The sequence below is a fragment of the Mus musculus genome, chromosome 7, assembly GCF_000001635.26.
Source record: "Mus musculus strain C57BL/6J chromosome 7, GRCm38.p6 C57BL/6J".
NCBI lineage: Eukaryota > Metazoa > Chordata > Mammalia > Rodentia > Muridae > Mus > Mus musculus.
The window spans coordinates 26,455,103-26,477,270 of record NC_000073.6 but is presented as its reverse complement, the minus strand read 5'-3'; the positions used below and the strand labels follow the sequence as shown (position 1 = coordinate 26,477,270).

Genomic DNA, 22,168 nt, shown 5'->3' with positions numbered 1-22,168 from the left:
TCAATTGCTTGTGAAATTCATGATGTACTGGTATTTAATGGCTGAGTAATATTCCCTTGTATAAATCAACCACCTTTTCTTCTTAGTTGTAGAAGAATTTTAGCAGAATCTTCATATCTGGCATGAATCTGGAGTAATGAAACCTAAGTTTTGATGTAGCCTTTTGTCAGTGATTGTTATCTGAGATTTTAAGGGGTAATTCTTTTGAAGGATTCTCAAATCCTTTTTATAACTATCTGGAGACAGGCCAGGCAAAGCAGGATGTCTCCTATTGCTGAGAATTGCTTAGGTGATGGGTCTTTCAAGACAAATCCTAGATTAGATAAGAAGTTTTGACATGCATTTCAGCATTTGACTTGTTAATGGTGCTTTTTTGTATAACAATGAAAAATATCTTTGTGGAGGCTGTGGGGGTTCAGTCCTTCAGAAGCCTATTTCCTGTTGTTGAGAAGGCTAAATTCATCATGGAGTGGCTGCTTTTACTTCTACAAGTCATTAAGACTAACCCAGAACCCTGACAAGGAACCAAAGCCAAGTTCTCTCTGCTTTTCCACATCAACCCCAAAAATATGCTAAAGACTGTCCCTCTCACTGCTGGCCAAGAGCCTCCCCAGTCATCCATGTTCCTGAAATGTCTCAATTTCAGAACCCACCTGAACACCCTAAGAGAATATTCTAAGGTAACAAAAGCCTTTCAAACTGCATTCTCCACAACATAACCAGAGCCTGCTTTCAGATAACATTTGTCTCCAAATTAACCTTATATAGTCAATCTAAATTTTCCTACCTCCTCTCAAGAACACTCAAAACATCCACTTCTCTTATGACAGAGTTGCTTATGGAATTTACACAGAGAGGAGTAAGATGGGGTATGATTAAAAACAGTATTTGCTCTTATTTTTAGTGTTAGAGGAATGATTTCTATAAAAATAAGACTTTCATATGCATAAGACATTTGTAAGACCAAATTAAGACCAGATCCCAGCACGGAGACTCGAGTTGGGCATGAAGCTTCACCCCCTAGCTGAGGAGCTGTAACTGTTAGTTACTGATTTGAAGGGTTAGATTTTTTTTAAAGTGCAACCCTTGGCCACACTTCAGTAAAAGACCACATATCCAAGAATGCTTGGATAACACATATTGGCATTGATGGGAAAGTGAGAGATGACATAAAATTGGATGAAAAGAGGGGCATGGAACTGGAAAGAGTTAAGAGGGAAAGATGGTGAATATGATCAAAATACATAGTATTAAATATTCAAGGAAATAATAAAAATATAAAATTGTGCCTTTTAAATGCCTTCATCCTGAAAGAGAAGAGAAGACCCCTAGTTAGATTGCTATAAGGACAAAGAATCAAGTCAGATCAGTCTTTTTCAGAATCTCAGTTTGGCCATCATCTTTCAGCTCATAATAGTCTAAAGCTCCAACTCCAAGGGATCTGACATCCTCTTATGGCCTTTGCAGGTACCTGTGCTCATGTGTTCACACACACACACACACACACACACACACACACACACACACACACACACACACACTGAACTATGTATAACATTACACATTTGAAACTAGAAGTCAGTAAACTTGGAAAATGCATAAATTATAATTTAATAAAGAACAAAAAACGGCAACAGTTTCCATGATCTGAGTGTCCAGTCTAGGGCCTCTGCTAAAGTCTTCTCATGCATAGCTCATTAAAACTTCCCCAACAATCTTTTAGGGTACCACTACTGCTTGGACCTACTCTATGGCTCCAGTAATCTACTAAAAGGTAAATTTCATTTTAGGAAATTTCCATACCACTACTTAAAGATACTTAACACTTTATTAGGTATTCAGGATACCAGTATGGAAATTAAAATGTCATTATAAGCCAGCTATTTTAGCATGAATGTCTTTGAATGGCCTGTTTGAATATGAAGTACAAACAAAAAGCCACATCTATCTTGCAAGACACATCTAAATGTGGTACAAAGAAATCATATCATATTAGAATGTTATTTATCTATAAGATTTGTTTACAGTGGACCAAAATAATGATCTTGCTTTCTTTTTTTGGAGGTTGTTTGAGGTCCAATACACCCATGGTTCTTGCACCAGAATTTCCATCCTTGTTCTCTGCTTCTGCTTACAGACTGCTTAGGATGCGCAAGCATGGATTTTTCTCTTGTTCAGCAACCAGAAATGCCTGGGTTTCAGTATCAAAGTCAGTAATTTGCAATCTAGAAAGATATAAAAAATTGATGGTTTTAATTATTTTTTTCTTGTTTTAAGATTTAAAGTTTTTACTGTTTATGTGTTTATGTGCCTGTTTGAGTTTATATGTACCACATGTGTACAGATGCCTGTGGAAATCAGAAGTCAGTCACTGGACCCTTTGAAGCTAGGGTTATTGCAGTTGTGAGCTGCCATGTTGTGTGCTGGGAACTGAAGTTGATTCTTCTCAAGAGCAGGAACTGATCTTAACTGAAGAGCCATTTCTCCAGACCTCACAATTCTGCTTGTGTTTTCTATCATGTCATTTTCCCTCTATAGTTTTTTCCAAGGCCACATTCAGGAGACCTTGATGTTCCCTCTACATAGGATACAATATCCATGCTATGAGACAGTGTGCTGTTACATGTTTAACATCCAAATTCTTCCATAAAACCTGGTCTGAGTACTGGAGCAATGGTTCTATAATTAAGAGCACTGGCTATTCTTGAAGAGGACCTAGATTCAGTTCCCCACACTGAAGCTTACAACCATCTGAAACTCCAGTTCCAGCTGATCTGATACCACCTTGTATCCTCCAAGCCAGAATATACATTCAAGGAAAATACACATACACATTTTTTTAAAAAAAATTAAGGAAACAAATTTGGTGTGTGTGTGGGGGGGTGGGAGTGTGTGTGTGGGAGTGTGTGGGAGTGGAGTGTGTGTGTCTGTGAGTGTGTATGTGAGCGTGAGTGTGAGTATATGTGTGAGTGTGTGTGAGTATGTGCGTGAGTGTGTGTATATGTGTGAGTGTATGTGTGTATGTGAGTATGTGTGTGTGAGTGCATATGTGTGAGTGTGTGTGTTTTCCACCTTATCTTTTTAGCCAGTGTCTCTCACTGAATCTGCTATTCATGGACTGGCTAGCTAGCAAGCTTCAGGGAACTTCCTGTCTCCACTTTTCTTTCTGGCCCTAAGGTTTCAGACAGATGAGACTGCAATCAACTTTTTTTTATGTGGATGAACTCAGGACCTCATACTTTTGCTGCAAGTACTTTACTCGCCTGAACTTCTTCGCAGATTCTGCTCTGACCATCTTTGTACTATGAATTCTACATCTGAACTGTTTTCTATTTCAATTTGATGTCTATACTCAGAATGGTGATAGGAGACACTGACTCCATCTAAGTCTTAGGGTTTGGGGTAGAAGACTTGGAAAAGGCTTGATGATTTTTTTTTCAAGTCTCAGAAACTAATTCTTTCCATGGCCTGTCTGGTCTTAGTGTTCTAGCTATCTGTACTCATGCATGTACATCCACACACATACAGTCACAGTCACACATACAACACACACACACACACACTCAAACACACATACTCAAACACACACTCAAACCCTTGTTCCTGTCTCTGTTTTCATTTTGCATTAATTATCGATTATTACAGTAAAACACCATGACCAAGTGAACTTCCAGATAAAGTGACTATTTGCATAAAACACCTACAGTTCCTAAAGGATTAGAGTCTATCAACATGGTGATAGGGAAGAGTTGTTGTACAAGAAAGAAGCTGAGCCACTTCTTGAACCATAAGCATGAAGCAAACAAAGCTCCCTGGGCATAGTACAAGGTTTTACAACCTTAAAGCCTGTACCAGAGACATGCTTTCTCAAGCAAGGTCACATTACCTACATCTACCTAAATAGGAATATGAACTGCAGACCAAGTATTCAAACATCTGAGCCTATAGAAGACGTGTTATTCAAATCATCATATTATGTATATTTTATGTGTCAAGTATTAACCATAGGAATGAACCATGATCCTAGGACATATATTAATTATAGTACATGTCTTTCTGAGACTTTCCATGGTGGTGGAAAGGAGAACACCACAGAAACTTACTTGGTTTCATAAGATCTACAACATTATCTGATTTGTATATTTCTTAATTTAACATGTCAAATGACAATGCTCACTTTACAGATCAAATCAAAGAAACCTATACCATGCCCCAGTGTGCAGAGTAAACATGGCTGAATTGGAATCAGATGCAGAGCTAGAAGGCTAAGATGATGAGAGTTAACTCTCCTCTTTCCAATTCATTATGCATCCACTCCAGCTTGGTACCCTCTAAACCTCCAGGAAATACCAATTAAGAAAGAAGTCCTTCACTCACTTGACATTTTCATGGGGCAGGGGAATTTGCAAGTGGAAATCTTAAGGAAGTGGGCCTGTGCATTCTTCTCAGGAGAGACAGATAGAGTTATAAACATTTTAACCCAATATCTCATAGATATGTGACCCATGGACTACATGAAAAAGAGGGTAGCTTTGAAAAGGTTTAGCACAAAAGTTTAAGTTTATTCAAAGCACTCAACTTTTGTTTAAAACAAACTCTATGGTTGTTGAGTCTGAACTCTGTGTGTTTTGTGTTTTGTGTGTGTGTGTGTGTGTGTGTGTTTTGTGTGTGTGTGTGTGTAAAGTCAAAAGGTTAGATACCAGATAAGATTTTACTTTCCTAGAAAAAGTGGATCAATATGACTTAAAATGACCCTAGTCTTGGGGGCCTGAGGAGATAGCTCTTCCAGTGAAGTGTTTGCTATATATACAAGCAGGAAAGCCTGAGTCTAATTCCCAACACCCACATAACAAGCTGGGAATAGTGGCATATGACTGTACTCCAAGAACCAATAAAGCAGAGACTGACAGGTCCCTAGCACTTGTTGGCTAGCCAGCCTTACAGAATTTGTTATTTTCAGGTTCCAGAGAGAGAGAGATCTTATCTCAAAAGAAACTGAGGTGGACCATTATGACCATTAGAGGTTGTCATCTAGTCACCACACTTTTGTACATAATCCATACACACAAGTGCATCTGAACTTGTATACTTCCATTAAAATTACCTTGATCCTATATGGGTTTGAAGATGATAGGTGGAAAATGAAACACAAAGATAAATGCTGAGTATTATAAAAATATTATAAAATATTTATAAAATAACTTATGCTTATATAAAATAGTTGGAATCACATATGTATATGACAAATATAAGCCTTTGTCTACAAACAGACCACCCTAGATCCCTTAGACTATCATAAATATTCTCTGAGCAGTCACAATAATCTCCAGGTGGGCAAAAATCAAATCACAACACAAAAATATTAAAAATGTTGAAATGTTAGAATGTTATCTCATGTCATTAATAACTAATGTGTTGGAAGAAAACGGAAAGGAATGACAGAATGTGGGCAGATTCAAACAATCTTAAGTCATGACTGTCTGCATAAACAAAGTCATATTTATAAGAGTTTTGATGGATTATTATTATAGTACTACCAAATATCACTAGTACTTGGGTACTCATCAGTCACAAGACAAGGAAGGTCTTTATACTTAATCTAATACTCCTGCAAGATGTCCCCTATTCTAAGTGAGAGAACATTACTGGGATTGATTTATTTTTTTAATTTTGAAAATATTTTATGGTAAAATGTGTTGGGAGCTATTAAGACAACACAATTGTCCTGATCTCTGAATTGGGCCTCTCCCCCAGAGAAGAAAAGGGGGTCAAAAGCGGGCCACCGATGCACCGCTCTGAGAACAACCACAGAATGTTCCAGCCCTAAGTCAGTGCCAGATGTCCTGACCACAAGATGTACCCTGATATCACCAAGTTCCTGCTTCCCCGTGTAGCTGCCAAAAGAAAAATTTTCACTGCCTCACCCCTCCTGCTGAGAAGTACTTGTACTTCCCCTTTTGCTTGTGCATTTAAGCCTTGAGCCTTGCTGAATACAGAGAGATCTTGATGCTTATCAGACTGCTTCTGTGTCATTCTTGCACTTGGTTTCCATCCCTCTTTCCTCCCATTTGGTTCTTAGGAGACGGTCCCCTCAAGACCCTCGAATAACTGGACCTGCTGGACGGGTCAAGTGGCGCCTAACGTGGGGCACGAGGTATGACCACCCTCCGGACAACAGATTCCAGAGGTACCGCATAGACAGTGAGACGGTTCCCCACCACTTTGCTCGAGTGTCACAGACGTCGAGAGGTAAACCTGGGCATAAAATTGTTGTCCCATTCACCATGGGGAAGGTTCTGTCCAAAGAGACAGTTTTTATTCAAGAGATGAAGGGGTCTCTTAAGGAGAGAGGGATAAGAGTTAAGAAAAAGGATTTAATAATTTTTTTTTTTTTGTTTTGTGGACTAGAGATGTCCATGGCTGGTATTGAATGGTCCTGAAATACACCCTTTAACTTGGAATAAAGTAGGCAAAGATATCAATGCTTTGATAAAACAAGGAGAAATGTTCCTGAGTCCTTTTTTAGTTATTGGGGAATCATCAGAGACCTCCTTGTGCAGGCAGAAAAGGGCGGAGAGGGCGCTCACCTCATAGCCCTTACTGAAGATTTTTTAGAAAACTCCTGATCACCATCTCGCAAAAGCAAAACTAAGCCACCAGCCAAACGTCAGTCCTGGCCGTCATCGATTATCCATGCCCCGGTCCCTAAGGACTCCCTGCCTTCCCCTCTTTCTCCCCAAATTACATTAGATTCTAGAAAAGGGGCTACTGCTCAACCCCCTGTTAGACCAAAAAGGATTTACCCCATTTTGTATAAGGAGTTGTCAGATGAACCCCTCGATCCTGCCTCAGAGGCAGAATTGGATGAGGAAGCCTTTAAATATGAACAAGACCACTATGGTCCTGGTCCCGGGCCCGGTGCCTATCTTACCATCGAGCCCTTCAATTTCCACCCTCCTCCTTATTTGCCCCCCTTCCCCCCTAATCCTCAGCCTAATCCTCGGCCTGTATCGCTGGCCCCTTTGTCTGTTCAGCTATTACTTCAAACTAAAAGAGAACTTCAGACTCAGATCACCAATCTTAAAGATGTTCTAGGGCTTCAAAAGGAGCTACAAGACCTCAGTCTAGAGACTCAGACTCTACAAAGAGCCCTCATGGGGAACCTTCAAGGTCCCATCTCAAAAAATCCTCAAACTGGCCACAAAGGTCCCTCTCAGAAACAAGGGAATAAAAAAATTGGCTTTTCCTGTCCACTCGAGCTCAAGCCCGTCAGGCTGCTCCAGGTCATGAGGACTCCCCCCCCCCACTGGCTCCTCCAAAAAAGATCAGGGGGAACCAGAGAGTGATGAGGAGGGGGATCAAGCAAACTCTGATTCTGATGAGGGTGGCATGTCCCCCGATGAAGGGTTGAACACCAACAGCCAATCAGTCTACAAAAAGCTAAAACTGAGACATGTAAAAGATCTTCATTCAGCAGTCAAAAATTATGGGGTTAATGCCCCGTTCACACTATCTATATTAGAAGGTTTAGCAGGAGAAGGCTACTTGATACCCAATGAGTGGAATAAAGTTGTTCAGTCTGTCCTCACTAGAGGCCAATATTTAACTTGGAAGTCAGAGTTTGTGGACAGAGGAGAATATTTGCCTGCAAATAATAGAAAGAATCCTAGTAGTAAGACAACCTCCTGGACTGCCAATAAAATCTGCGGTAAAGGCAATTTTGCTGCAGACAGAAAACAATTAGGGCCTTCCCCCCCGGTGTCCTCGCCCAGATGGCACAGGTGGACCTGGGAGCTGGGAGAAAGTGAGGGTCTGTTGGTCCAACAACTTGCTCTTGAAAATACCAATTCAGCATGTAGGGCTGCCCTGAGAGGTAAAACCAAGAGTTTAGATATAAATGGTATGATCAAGCTTTGTAATGAGGTAGATGTGTTTTCTCAACAAGTTTCTAAGTCTATTAACCTGGCCATTGGGGCTACTCTAACTCTAGCTACAAGATTGGTGCCGAGCCCCATTGGCCCGAGTTAGAAGTAAACATCTGTGTCCTCTCATTGAGTGCAGACGCCACCTGGGGAACCCCTGATTATTATATGCCTCAATTAACAGCAGTTAACACAGGTGATAAAAAGATTGATCCGGTTTGTAGCAGTGATATACGTCGTGCTGCCCTGGCCTTACACATATGTCTGTCCAGGAACTCATCGAGATAGATCTCTAAATTATAAATGTGGCTATGAAAATGATTTTTACTGTGCCTCTTAGGGCTGTGAAACCACTGGGAATACCTATTGGACCCCATCCTCCTCTTGGGATTATATCACAGTTAAATGACTTTACCCCAATTCCAAAGTCACCTCCCCTGGAAAACAACCCCTTAATAGCTATTGTTCCCCCAATTCTTCTAGACAAAGGTGGTGCAACCCATTACAAATTGGCTTTACAACAGCCGCAAGGACTGCTGACTGGACCAAGAGAGGATTCTCTTGGGGGTTGCGCATATATAAAGAGGGCACAGATTGGGGATTCACATTCAAGATTAAACTACAAAAGGAAGTCCCCAACAAATATAAAGCATCTATAGGACCTAACCCCCAATTACATCACCCTAATTCCCCAAACAGTCCCCGACTTCCAGGTACCCACCCCCTGTTCCTGCCCCAGGACGTGCTACGACCCTGTTTCAGCCCACTCTCCCTGCAGGGCCCCCCTCTTCCACTGATTTACTGTGGTCTATATTGAATCCTTCTGCTTTAGCCTTGTTGGATAAGACACAAAGAGATAATGCGTCAGAATTTGAAGATTGTTGGATGTGCTTTTCTGCTTCCCTGCCCTTTTATGAGGGCATAGCCTTATTTGGAAATTTTACCCTGCTTTCAGATGCTAGGCAGCTTCCCTTCGAGTCAGTTCAGCTTACCTTGACAGAACTCTCTGGGGCAGGAAGTTGTATGTTGGGCTCAAGTACGCTTCTGCCGTGGCCCTTGCTAGAGATTTGCAATAATACGTTTAGAGTAAATAAAAATAGGTATTCTTATCTTCTTGCCCCAAATGATACCTTTTTGGCATGTTCCATGGACCTTACATGGTACATTATTATATAAGAATTTATAAATAGTAGAGATTGTGTCTTGGTTCAGCTTTTTCCAAATTTTAGTATTCATGAGTCAGATGACTTATTAAAGTTTTGGGACTGAGGTGCCTCCTTGCCATCCCACCATAAAAGGGAGCCTATCTCAGTGGTGACTCTTTTTTTTTTTTTTTTTTTTTTTTTGGTTTTTCGAGACAGGGTTTCTCTGTATAGCCCTGGCTGTCCTGGAGCTCACTTTGTAGACCAGGCTGGCCTCGAACTCAGAAATCCACCTGCCTCTGCCTCCCGAGTGCTGGGATTAAAGGCGTGCGCCACCATGCCCGATTCCGGTGGTGACTCTTGCAGTCCTTCTTAGCCTGGGTGCTGCTGGGACCGGGACCAGAATTGCAGCCCTTATGTCGTGTCAACAGAATATGCACAATTACCACCTGCTCAATGAGGCTATCAGCCAAGATATAGAGAATATAAAAAGGGGCCTAGATGATCTTACTAATTCCTTGGTTTCCCTCTCAGAATTTGCCCTTCAAAACAGAAGGGGATTAGATTTGCTCTTTCTACAACAAGGAGGCTTATGTGCTGCACTTAAGAAAGAATGCTGCGTATATGTTGATAAAACTGAATTAGTTAAAGATAGCATTGCCAAAGTTACTGCTAGTTTAGAAAAAAGAAAAAGAGAGAGCGAAAAACAAGAGTCACGCTACCAAAATTGGTTTTCAACCTCCCCCTGGCTTTCGACCTTGTTGCCCTCCCTTTTGGGCCCCCTATTGGGACTCCTATTATTGATTTCCTTCGGTCCTTGGGCATTTCAGAAGTTGACCCAATTTGTTAAATCTCAAATTGATTCATCTCTTTCAAGCGCATCTGTTTCAGTTCATTACCATCGGCTGGACGTTGGCGATAACAAGCAGGTTACTGGAGAAGAGTCAGACGTGGATACCTCTTCATCACCCTCGTCTTGGGGAGAAAGACTCAAATTCCATAAAATGCTTAAGTAAGATCATTCCCCTGCCCCTAAATTCGGCCATCAGTCTCATGCCACGAATCATTTATAGATTTCCATAGTCTGTGCATCCAACATGGTAATATACATTCTCACCACATTGAAAACTAAACAAGTCATCCCAGGCTAGACACATCGAAAAATCAGAACTTGAAGCCATTGCCCATGAGAGTTATAAGGCTAAGCACTGCACAGAGATTAGTCTGGAAGCTGTTAGACAGTCTCTGAGAGGCATGTCTGATTGCATGAAGGTTGAGTGCCCTAGGGTCCTTCCCCCAGGGAAAAAAATGGCATGGGAGCAGGTCAGGGTTACTCTGGGTAAAAATCTGTGGGCCTAAGTGTCAATCCTGTACATGGCCCCTAACATTGCACACTGGGGATCAGACCTCTACCTCTACCCACAGAGCTTGCTTCATTCTTAAATCCCTCAGCTAGCCCAGGTTATACCCAACAGACTAGAACTGTTAATTTAAGCCTCATAGATGACTTGTCCTTGTATCCTTCGTGGTTTTAGAGAATCACCCAGTGAGCAAACAGACATTTAGGCGGTCATTAAAAACGTGGCTGCAAATTTATTACACAATATGCCTTTATAAGAATATTAAAACGGGGGAGATGTTGGGAGCTATTAAGACAACACTATTGTCCTGATCTCTGAATTGGGCCTCTCCCCCTGAGAAGAAAAGGGGGTCAAAAGCAGGCCACCAACGCACCACTCCGAGAACAACCACAGATTGTTCCAGCCCTAAGTCAGCGCCAGATGTCCTGACCACAAGATATACCCTGATACCACCAAGTTCCTGCTTCCCTGGGTAGTCGCCAAAAGAAAAATTTCTGCTGCCCCATCCCTCTTGCTGAGAAATACTTCCTCCTTTGCTTTTGCATTTCCACTGCCCCATTCCTGTTGCTGAGAAGCACTTCCCCTTTTACTTGTGCATTTAAGGCTTGAGCCTTGCTAAATACAGTGAAACATTGATGCTTATCAGACTGCCTCTGTGTGTCGTTCATTGCACTTGGTTCTCGTCTCTCCCTCCCCCCATTTGGTTCTTAGGAGAAGGTTCCCTTGAGACTCTCGAATAACTGGACCTGCTGGACAGGTCATTCTGACTCCTATAAAAAAGGCAGCTATGAACAAAGTAGAGCATGTGACTTTATTATATGTTGGAGCATCATCTAGCATTCAACCACTCTTGAAATCAGTTTGGCAGTTCCTCAGAAATGGAGTACTAATTAGCTATTAAAAACAATGACTTGATGAAATTCTTAGGTAAATGGATGAAACTAGAAAGTATCATCGTGAGGCAGTAACATAATCACAAAAGAACACACATGCTATGTACTCACTGATGCCTGGATTTTAGGAAAAAAAGCTCAGAATACTCACAACACAACTCACAGATCATATGAAGGTCAAGAAGAAGGAAGGCCAAAATGTGAATGTTTCAGTCCTACTTAGAAGGCGGAAGAAAATAATCATGGGAGATAGGAGTGAAGGACCTGGGTGGGAGAGAGAGCTGGAGAGGAAAGGTGGACAGGATCAAGTGTGGGAGAAGACAGGGGAGAAAATTGCACACAGGTGTGAAGCACTGGGGAGTGGGGAACTTGGGGTAGCCACTAGAAAGTCCCGGATGCCAAGAAGCAAGAGGCTTACAGGACCCAACAGGGATGACATTAGCTGAAATACTTAACACAGGGGAGTGAGAACCTCTAGAGACTATATTCAGAAGTAAGGCATGGCCTCCAGTTGAGGGATGGGATCACCCACCCATCTCAAAAATATTAACACAGACTTATTCCCATCTAAAGGAAATACAGGGGGAAAGAGCAGAACAGAGACTAAAGAAAAGGTTATCTAGAGACTGTTCCACCTAGGGATTCATCCCATCTGCAGACACGAAACCCAGACACTATTGCTGATGCCAAGAAGTACTTGCTGACAGGAGCCTGGTATGGTTGTTCCCTAAGAAGCTCTGCCAGACCCTGACCAATACAGATGTGGATGCTTGCAGCCACCCATCATTCTTAGCAAGGGAACCCCAGTGGAGGAGTTAGGGGAAGGACTGAAAGAGCTGAAAGGTTTTGCAACCCCAAAGGAAGAATATCAACCAACTAGAATCTCTGGATCTCACCAACCAAAAAGTACACATGGAGGGACCTATGGCTCCAGCTGCTTATGTAACAGAGGATTGCCTTGTCTGCCGTCAGTGGGAGGGAGGGCCTTGGTCCTGTGGAGACTTGATACACTAATGTAGGAGAATTCTAGGGTGGTGAGCTAGTGTGGGTGGGTGGATGGGGGAGCTCCCTCATAGAAGCAGGGGGAAGGAGGATAGGATAGTGGGTTTGTGGGGGAGGGGGTAAATCAGGAAGGGGGATAACATTTGAAATGTAAATAAGTAAAATAACCAATAAATAATATAAAGTAAATGATTTTTAAAAAGAGACAGAATCAAAAAATATATATTTTATAGCACGCTCTCACCAGACACCAATTAACTGGGGTTTCATGCTGTACTGGTACAGCAATGGCAGGATAACCATCGGTGTGACCAATGACCTTATTATTGAGTTATTTGCATTTTGGGTGTGTATGTGAACATGCAGCGGTCAGAGGTCAACATCAGGTATTATACTTGATTTTTGAGAAAGGGTCTCTAACCAATTTGAGTAGATTGGCTTCCCAGTGAACATTAAGGATACTCCTGTATTTACCTTTCCAATACTGAGGTTATAATTGCAAACCCCATGCCCGGATTTTTCATGAAGTTTCTGAGGTTTTCTGTAGGTTCTGCAGGAATTGTGGTTCCTACACTTGTATGTCAAGCCCTCTATGGACTGAACTCATATTTCTATATTAATTGATTATTACCTGCACATTTAAGATCTCAGTTTATCCCTATCAAGAAGATCAGAGGCCAGCTCACCCAAGTACGTATGTGGCACATGTTTGCTGTTTCAAAGCTTCACACAGGACAACCAACCCATTGTAGTCCAAGGCATTCTTCAGTAGGTTCATTGCCCACAGAGTCTTACACTGAGTAAATGTAGATGCAAGGTCCTCACAACAGGCACCAGTTAGCTCACAGGCTTCCAACCTGCAACAAAAAAGAACACTTCTATGTCAACTTGGTAAGGCTTGTGTTTGAGAAGTAACTTAATCATTTAATCTAAGCTTACTCCATAACCTTTGAGGACAGGCTCTTAAAAGCCCAGTGTCCATGACATCAAATTAACCCTTGATTGGCAGATGTGACTACAATTGCCCATTCTTAGTATCCATGTCTGTGGTAAACTAATAGTTCCACTAATGGTGTGCTGTCCCAACCCTTGAACCTAGGATGAAATTGTACCTCATACTGAGTATTACAGTGAAGTGATAGTGATTTCTAAGCCTACATTTCAAGCACCTTGATACCTTTGATCTGAACCATTGAGATTCATTCTGCCACTAACTGGACTACATACAATCAAAATCCATGTGTTCAAGTTCTAATTCCCAGTGTCCTATGGGACCGGATTTTGAAACAGAGCCTTTACAGAGGCAACTAAGATAATGAAACTAGGGTGTTTTGCATATCTGTGAAGGCACATGGAGAAGTGAGCAACTTTCAAGTCGATAAAAAAAAAAGCCTGTAACATACTTCTTGCCATGGTCCTCTAAAGGAGCCATCCCTTTTAGTTGCATAATCTATCTCACTTATAATATCTACAACTGTAGTTATCAATAAATCTCTGTTGTATGAGCCACTCAATTTATTTTTCTCATGCCAGCCAAAGCAGTTGCTACATCAGTTAGTTCACTCAAATAAGTCAATGAGATATAATCAAGGCACTCCTGTCATCTCCAGTGGCCATGCATCCATGTATCCATCTATCTATGTACCCATGCATATAACAGCTATCTGACCTATGCATTCTTCCATCCATTAATACAACCATATATCTATGCCTGTAACCTTTAATCACCAACCAATACACACATACATACAATCATCTATGCATTTATCCAATAAATATGTATCCATTGATCCACATAATAAACATTTATTCCTTGTATGCAACCCTCAGTCATCCACCCATCTATGCATTCTCTCATCCAAATTGGCATTCACCTGTATATCCATGCATCTCTTCATCCATCTATCTAGACATCTATCCATGCATCATCCCCTTATCTGGCCAATTGAAAAGACTCATTGCTTCTAGGCTTGAGCTTATAGAATGGCTTATGTATGCAACCACTGCTAGCTATTATGTTGCCTCTATAAAGTTATTTATTTATTTATTTATTTATTTAATTCATTTATTTGTTTTTTATTTTCATTTTATTATTTTGGCTACATTAATTCTTTGTATGAAGGCAGTAGGTCTCCTGAAACTTGAGTCAGAGACAGTTCTGAGCTACCTTGTGTGTACTGGGAAATAAACCTGATTCCTCTGTAAGAGCAGCCAGTGCATTTAACTACTGAGCCATCTATCTCTCCATCCCCCTATGAAGTTTTAATTTCTTTTTCTACGTCAATCACCCACCTTTTGGCACCCTCAAAGATACAGCTATAACCTTGATGACACCTACCCAAGATCCTCTAAGTGGCAGTTGGGATGTTTTATAGCATCACACAGCAGCTTCACACCAGTGTCTTCTAGTTTATTGTTCGAAACTTGTAGGCTGACCAGGTTCTGGTTGTTCCTCAAGACTTCAGCCAGGTCCTGGCAACCACTAATGGTGATGAGACAATGTCTCAAACTTCAAGAGAAAATTCACAATGCAGTGGTTACTTCTGGGTCTGAAGAGGAAGTGTTTCACAAGACTTTGATGCCTGAAACTTCAGACAGCACTGAGCCTCTCAGAAAACATAATCTTCTCAGTGGTTCATAGACAATGAAAAAGGAGTATACAAAGCAAACTAAGATATTAACAATAGCCTTGAAGATGAACTGCAATACAGTGTAATAAAGGTTAAAATAGGGGGCTGAAAAGGTAGCTCAGAAGTTAAGAGCACACTTCTGCAAAAAACACAGATTTGTTAGCCAAAACTCATTTGGCACCACTCATAACCACCTATAACTTCAGGTACAGGGGATCTGATTTTCTTTTGCAACCTTCTCAGGTACATGTACACACATAATGTACTCAGAAGAACACAAACAGAAAATGAAGCAAAAAATACTTTTTTGAGCAATGATTGATTATAGGAAACTCATAAGAAAATGGAGTTGGACACTATGGATAGAAGTGGCTACTGTACAGCTTTCAAGATTCACACTTTATATTAAGGGAGGAAAGATGACATGGCATCACAGACTTTGCAACCACAAGAAAAATTGCTGACTGGGAACACTTATTGAAACAGCATTCTTTTTATTATCTTTGATCCACTTGCATTGTATGATGGGTTTATTTCTGATGAGCCCATTCTGTGCTGATTCCTGAAATCTCAGTGTGAATCTCACACATCTACAACATGCACATAGGTACAAAGATCAAGGGAGTTGCTCAGGTTTCCCAGAGCTAGAGTTACAGAAAGTATTGAATCTCTGGACTTCAGTGCTGGGAACCAAACAGATTCAATTGAATAGAAGCAAGAGCTATGTACTGATAAGCCATCTTTCCAGCTCTCAAACAACCATTTCACATGTGAAAATATTTTGAGTGTAGTTTTCCACTTCATATTCTTGACATGTTTGTATTTTAGGGTTTTTGAAAGTACCATATCCTTTTTATTCTTTTTTTTTTTTTTTTTTTTTTTTTTTTGAGGTAGGGTCTCATTATATCCCAGTTTGGCCAAACCAACCAACCAAGCCCATAAAACAGAGTATGGTGCCTACCTTAGAGTATGAATGATATACTAAGTGTCACAAAATTGGATAAAACTTGATTTTCTCTCCCCCAACATATTTTAAAGGAAAAAATGCAGTATTTTTAAAGACCTCAAGTGTTTTATACTTTTAAACTACGTTTTCTTCATTCTTTTAGTTGTGGGAAAACATTGATACTTTCAATGTTTTTAAAATATATCCTATATTATACCTTTAGTGGGTTTTAGATTCTAAAATACCCAAAGACATTGATGGAGGAAAAAGATTCTACTTTGTGTTTTCATTTTGTGCTTTTTCCCCTTTTGAGAGAAGACAAAAATGTGATTCTGAGATTTCACAACAGATTAATTAACAGTCTCATAATCTGGATTTCTCACCAAAAGCCATTTGATCATGGAATACTAATCTACTTTGCATGATCAAAACAACCACCACATTACATTATTCAAATACTTTTTGATTTTAATTTGAAGACAAAGGGCATGGGTGGTTCAGTGGTAGAATTCTCACCTGCCATGAGGGAGGCCCAGGTTCAATTCCAGGCCCATTGCAGAGTACAGTCCCTGCTGGGCAGTGGTGGCACATGCTTTTAATCCCAGCACTTGGGAATCAGAGGCAGGCCAGCCTGGTCTACAGAGTGAGTTCCAGGACAGCCAGGGCTACACAGAGAAACCCTGTCTCAAAAAAAGAAAAGAAAAAAAAGAAAGAAAGAAAGAAAGAAAGAAAGAAAGAAAAAAAGAAAACAAGACTGCTGCCATTTCTCTTCTCATTACTGTTACACTGCTATTTATTTTTTCATGGTAGAATTTCTATACACAATAACTAATTCACAATGCATTTTTGGGTCCTCTCTTCCATGTCTTTCTCATTCTTTGGACATGACATGTCTCCTATAGGCTCCTGTGTTTAAAAACTTAATCCCCAGATGGGGGAATTGATTTGGTAAGTAGTGGGACCTATGAAATATTAGGGTCTAACAGTGAGTTGTGGATCACTGTTTGTGGGCTTGAAGGTTGTATCCTAGGTCAACCATGATTTTGGTTCCATACTAAGCTTCCAGATCCACAAAGATGTGAAGAATTTTTATACACACTCCTACTACCATGAGGCCACTGTATCATGCTTTATTTTTTTCTACCAGGAGAGATTAGACAATTCCATACCATGACTACAATGAATCTTGACTCCCTTAAGTTGCTTCTGTAAGATATTTCAAAGTCACATTGATTACAAAACATCACTAAAGACCCTTCTATCTACAATTTGGGGCACAATTTTTCATCTGGTGATACCTATTCATCTTCTAGTACCCATTCCAAACATTTTAGTCATCCCTTAGACTCAAGCCATGATTCCTTTCTTTATTTTATTTCTTTGTGTCTATAGTCCAAGTGGGTGCCTACCACATATCAAAGCCATGTATGATACAGAGGTCAAGGCAGATATCTGTCCTCAGGAAAGAGTCTTCAGGAACCTGAGGTGAGTGACTATACCCTCCATCTTCTCAGGCATATACATTCCTTAAGAGGGCCTCCAAAGCCAATCTCAAACACACCTACCTTAGTGACTTCAGGACACTGTCTGGGAGAGTCAGAGCCCTACAGAGAACCTTCAGCCCTTCATCCTTCAGGTCATTGGAGCTGATGTCTAGGTGGCTCAAGGTTTTGTTCCGCCTAAGAACTTCTGAAAGGTAATCCCAGCATTTCTCATTGAGGGAGCAGTTGGCCAAACTGTAGGGGTAAAAGGGGTGTATGAAGAGGGAAAAATATAACATTTACACACAGTAACAGTAACTATTCAAGCAAGAGGAGAAACTTCTGGCTTATCCAAACAAATCTCCTTTCATTTATTCTGACTTGCAGAGGGTCTAAGCATTGAAACTGAGTAAATTGAATGACAATGGTTATGTTTTAAAGACCTTACCTGATGCTAACCTACATTCTTTATATTAACAATGCCTCCATTACTGGATCTAGTGATACTTTTAAAGCTACATGATTATTTTAATATGGCAAAAACATCCATTTTGTGTTGTGTAATAAACAGTATGAAAAATATGTTTTGCAATATGCATATATAGTTTCATTTCTGTTTCTCAGTATTCCAGATTATACTCTCATTGTGTGAAGTGAAGGAGACAGAAATGTTGAACAGATCACATCTAGAGTTAAGGGTACAGAGAATTCATACACGCATGATTAATTTTCATTCTTGAATAATCCAGGGCCCAAACCCAGGACAATGGTGCTACCCACTGTGGGCTCTGTCTCTACAGACCAATTAGCATAGTGAAGACAATCCCTCACTGACATGATCATGGACCCTCCTGATTAGACACTTGAGACTCACTTCTCAGTTGATTCTATATTGTGCCAGGGTGACAACTAATACTAACCATCATAATATGAAATATATAGGAATACATGATATGAAAAATCACAATCATTGGCCCTATCCCAAAGACCAGGCCTCTCTCCCATGTTCTAAAGGTCTGAATTTTCTTCCTTGATAGCCTACTCATTTATTCTGTCCACAATTACAAGAGCAACACATTCAGTATGAGATGAGGCCAAGGAGTTAAAAGGCAATGACTCTGTGACTGCCCTAGTTGAGAGCCCATTCTGCATGCCAAAAACAAGTTATAAAAACAGGTCTGTGTATCTGCTATAGGGACTTTAATTTAGTCAAACAGCTTTTGAAATTTAGTTCATTAATCCCTTGGTATATATAGGTAGCTGTGGTGAGTATGGGTGCGGTGTTAGGATCACTGTGGATGCAAAAAACTCTGAAGGTACTCAAGAGTTGTATGTACAGTGGTCAGCATGTGTCTATCTTGTTATTCTCCCATATACTAGTTTCAACCTCCTCTAGTCTTCTTATAATATACAATACAATTTAAAGAGCAACTAACTTGTCCCATGTTGACTAGGAAATAACAAGAAAAATAATCTACAAATGTTAAGTTCAGAACCAATAAAAATGTAAATAATGTGTGGATGTATGTATATGATGTATGTGATTACATACTACAGTATGTATGTAGAAGTCAGAGAATAGCTTTCTGGAGTTGGTTTTCTCCTTCCCTTTTTGCATGACATTTTTTGAAGGTTGAACTTGAACTTGAAATCCTCCTGTCTCAGACTCCTGCACAGTTGGAACTATAGATACGCACAAACAAACCTTGTATGTATCTGAGTAAGTGCATGTTTTACAGATTTTATTTTTAATTATTATATTTGTCTATGCTATATGTGGGTCTGTCTATGTGAGGGAAGATGCCTGTGGAGTCCTTTGATTCCTCAGTCCTAGAGGAACAGTGGTTAAGTTTTTTGACATGAGTGCCAGGAAACAAATGGGTCTTCCAGAAGATCAATGCATATGTTCTTAATCACTGAGCCATCTCTCCAGCCCCATGTGCTTATATATGTTTCTCAAGGTTGTGCTTTGAAGCTTATGCTATGGGACTATATCAATGGGAAGATATTAAAACTAGTTAAGTTGTCCGTGTGGTGTCACAGAATGTTGCGGTCCATGGACAGGATTCCTAGAGACTATTTTGCTCTAATAGCAGGTAAACACATAAATCTATGACAATTCAAGGAAAGAAGAAATGCAGGCCCACCAAAGTACCCTTTTGTTGCATTCTAATGCCAAGGAAAGAGAGGCTGCGTACTAGCCCCTTATGAATGCAAACAATACCCTCACTTTATCCCTATCAAGATTCACAGCCAGCTTTCCTCCACACAGATACCACTTTCCCACAGGAAATGTTCTGTCCTTTTATGTTTTGGAATAAATCAGTCTGCTGATATTAGGTGCTAGCTTTTTTCTAACTCCTATTTTTCCATGTTGCCTTGGAAATCTAAGGATGTGTATGCTGCATGTGTGGTCCTGTGTGTGGAGGCTGATGCTGGTGTCTTCCTCAATTGCTCTCTGCCTTGTTTTAAGACTGGGACTCACCAAGAAGACTAATCCTTGAGTTCTAGGACCCACCCATTTCATTTCTCAGCTCTGAGATTGCAGATATCATTTATTGCTGATATCAGCACAGAAAGTACTTCCACCCCCTGAGCCATTTCCCCAGACATACAATAGGGAGATTTTAGTAAACAGAGTCCATGTTCATACTATTTCCACAGTCTCTACAGTGTACCCCACCTCCCAAGGCTACTTACACTAAGTGCTCGAGAATGCAGTCTGGGTGGCACAAAGACTTGCACAGTGAGGCTATTCCTTTGTCCAAGGTGTTGGATGCCAAATTAAGATGCTTCAAGGTCTTGTTGCTGATCAGGACAGAGGCAAACACCTTGCAGTCATCAGATGAAATACTACAAGCTGCTACCCTGCAGGAAAACGATAACATCATATGCTTCTCTGTCTTTATAACATTTTATTTTGCTTTCCACATGAAGGTGTGGTACTTCTCAGAACTTAACATTGTTATTTATTTTTTTAAAAAATATTTGTATGAGAATATGCCTGTGTGTATATATGTATATGACATATGTGCCTTTTGTCTATAGAGGACAGCAAGTGGCTGCCATATCCCCTAGAACTAGAGTTATAGGTAGTTGTAAGCTGTATAAGTGGTACAGTGTAAGTGCTGAGACAGAACTTAAAGCTAGATTCACTACATGAAAGCAGGTGCTTATAACCCTCTGAGCAATGTTTCCAGATCAGTTTAAAATGTACATGTACTTATTGGTGTGTGTGTGTGTGTGTGTGTGGTGCCCTTGAGTTACCAGATGTAACATAAGCTATATTTATACATTGTGATGTGCTGTTTAAGCTTGCTGAAATGGAATGCCAAGAGCCAGGAGGGCTTTTCTGTCCCAGACTGAAGCATGTATATTGTAAATGCCCTCTAAGACTTTGTCTATATATGGGCTGGACCCTCTTGATCTGCAATAAGAAGTGAGGTGAGTAGCCACAAACACTAGTGAAAACTCTGTTCCTGAGAATGGCTGGAAGGTAAGCCAGTACCAACCAAAGTTACTGTTGTTTATGCCATAACATAAGGCTATAATACCAAAAACAAAACAAAACAAAACAAAAACAAACAAACAAACAAACAAACAACCAAAAACCTATAGCCAGGCATGGAGGCACATGCCTTTAATCCCAGAACTGGGGAGGCAGAGGCAGGTGGATTTCTGAGTTCGAGGCCAGCCTGGTCTACAAAGTGAGTTCCACTACATCCAGGGCTATACAGAGAAACCCTGTCTCGAAAAACAAAAACAAAAACAAAAAAGACTATAATAATCGCATACATCATAAAAGTGAAGTCTGGAGGGAACACATGAGTGGAAAGAAATCTCTATTCTGCCTGGACCTCCAGCAGGGCTCTGTCAAGACCTCTGCAGTCTTTTAGGATGGACGAGCCAAGGCACCTGTCTTGCTCATGTTATTGCAGCCATTATCCATCTGCTATTGTTTCTTCTTTAACTTTGGCATCTGAAATGGACTCCTTGTTCCTCCTCCCAGGACATGAGATTAGGATTGCCCTCTGATTGCTTCAGAGATGTTTCTTCAGTCAATTTTTTCTGGATGTGTGTAGGTTCTTATATGATGTCATCTTTAGTTTTCTCTCTCATTGGGCTATCCTAGTCTCCTCTGATGGTGTGTCAGAACTGAGGATAATCTGCTAGCTATCTGTAGTATCTTTCTGCTACTTGCTATTTATTTTAGTTAGTTTTTCTTGCTATATCATTCAATAAACTCAATCATTCGAAATCGATGCACAGTTATCAGAGAACTATAAGATTAACAGTACCCAGGGCAGAAAAATCAGATAAAGTGCATATATTATGAACTGTAGTCCTCCATATTCATTCCCACCCCATTTTCTGTTACGAGCTGCAACCAGGAACCACTCTCCTGGCCTCTAATACCACAGTCCTTTCCATTTTAAACTTTATATGTGAACCACATGACATCCTTTTGAATCAAATTCTTGCCACCAAAATTATCTGAGATTCATCTAGATATGATCAATAGCCACAGGATTTTCACCTAACTCACTATCAGTCAGAATTGCAACTTTCTGGTATGAACACCTGCCGTGAATGGTTCACGTAAGCCCCCATCTTTCATGGAACCACAGAAAGTACACTCAGCTGTTAGAGTTCTGAGTTCTAAGTTACACTGGCAGTCATGAATCTGAAGCAAAGTAATGGTTTCCAGAGTGGATATACCCATTTAAAAATTAACTTTCACATTCCATAATCAGTTCAATTTAAGAACAATTTAAATTAGACTTACACTCT

At 40.4% G+C, this 22,168-nt stretch overlaps 1 protein-coding gene across 2 annotated transcripts in view; it reads right to left on the bottom strand.

The window, feature by feature from the left end:
• Positions 1-1,128: 1,128 nt before the first annotated feature.
• The window catches only part of Nlrp4a (NLR family, pyrin domain containing 4A), a 41,030-nt gene continuing 19,990 nt past the window's right edge, over positions 1,129-22,168 (bottom strand). For both annotated transcript variants that reach the window (NM_172896.3, NM_001362156.1), the window contains exons 7-11: positions 20,078-20,245; positions 17,462-17,632; positions 14,659-14,829; positions 13,007-13,177; positions 1,129-2,225 (exon numbers count right to left, since the gene is read on the bottom strand). In NM_172896.3, the coding sequence (NP_766484.1) occupies positions 2,132-2,225; positions 13,007-13,177; positions 14,659-14,829; positions 17,462-17,632; positions 20,078-20,245 (775 nt within the window). In that variant the 3' untranslated portion in view covers positions 1,129-2,131. The remainder of the gene's footprint in view (positions 2,226-13,006; positions 13,178-14,658; positions 14,830-17,461; positions 17,633-20,077; positions 20,246-22,168) is intronic.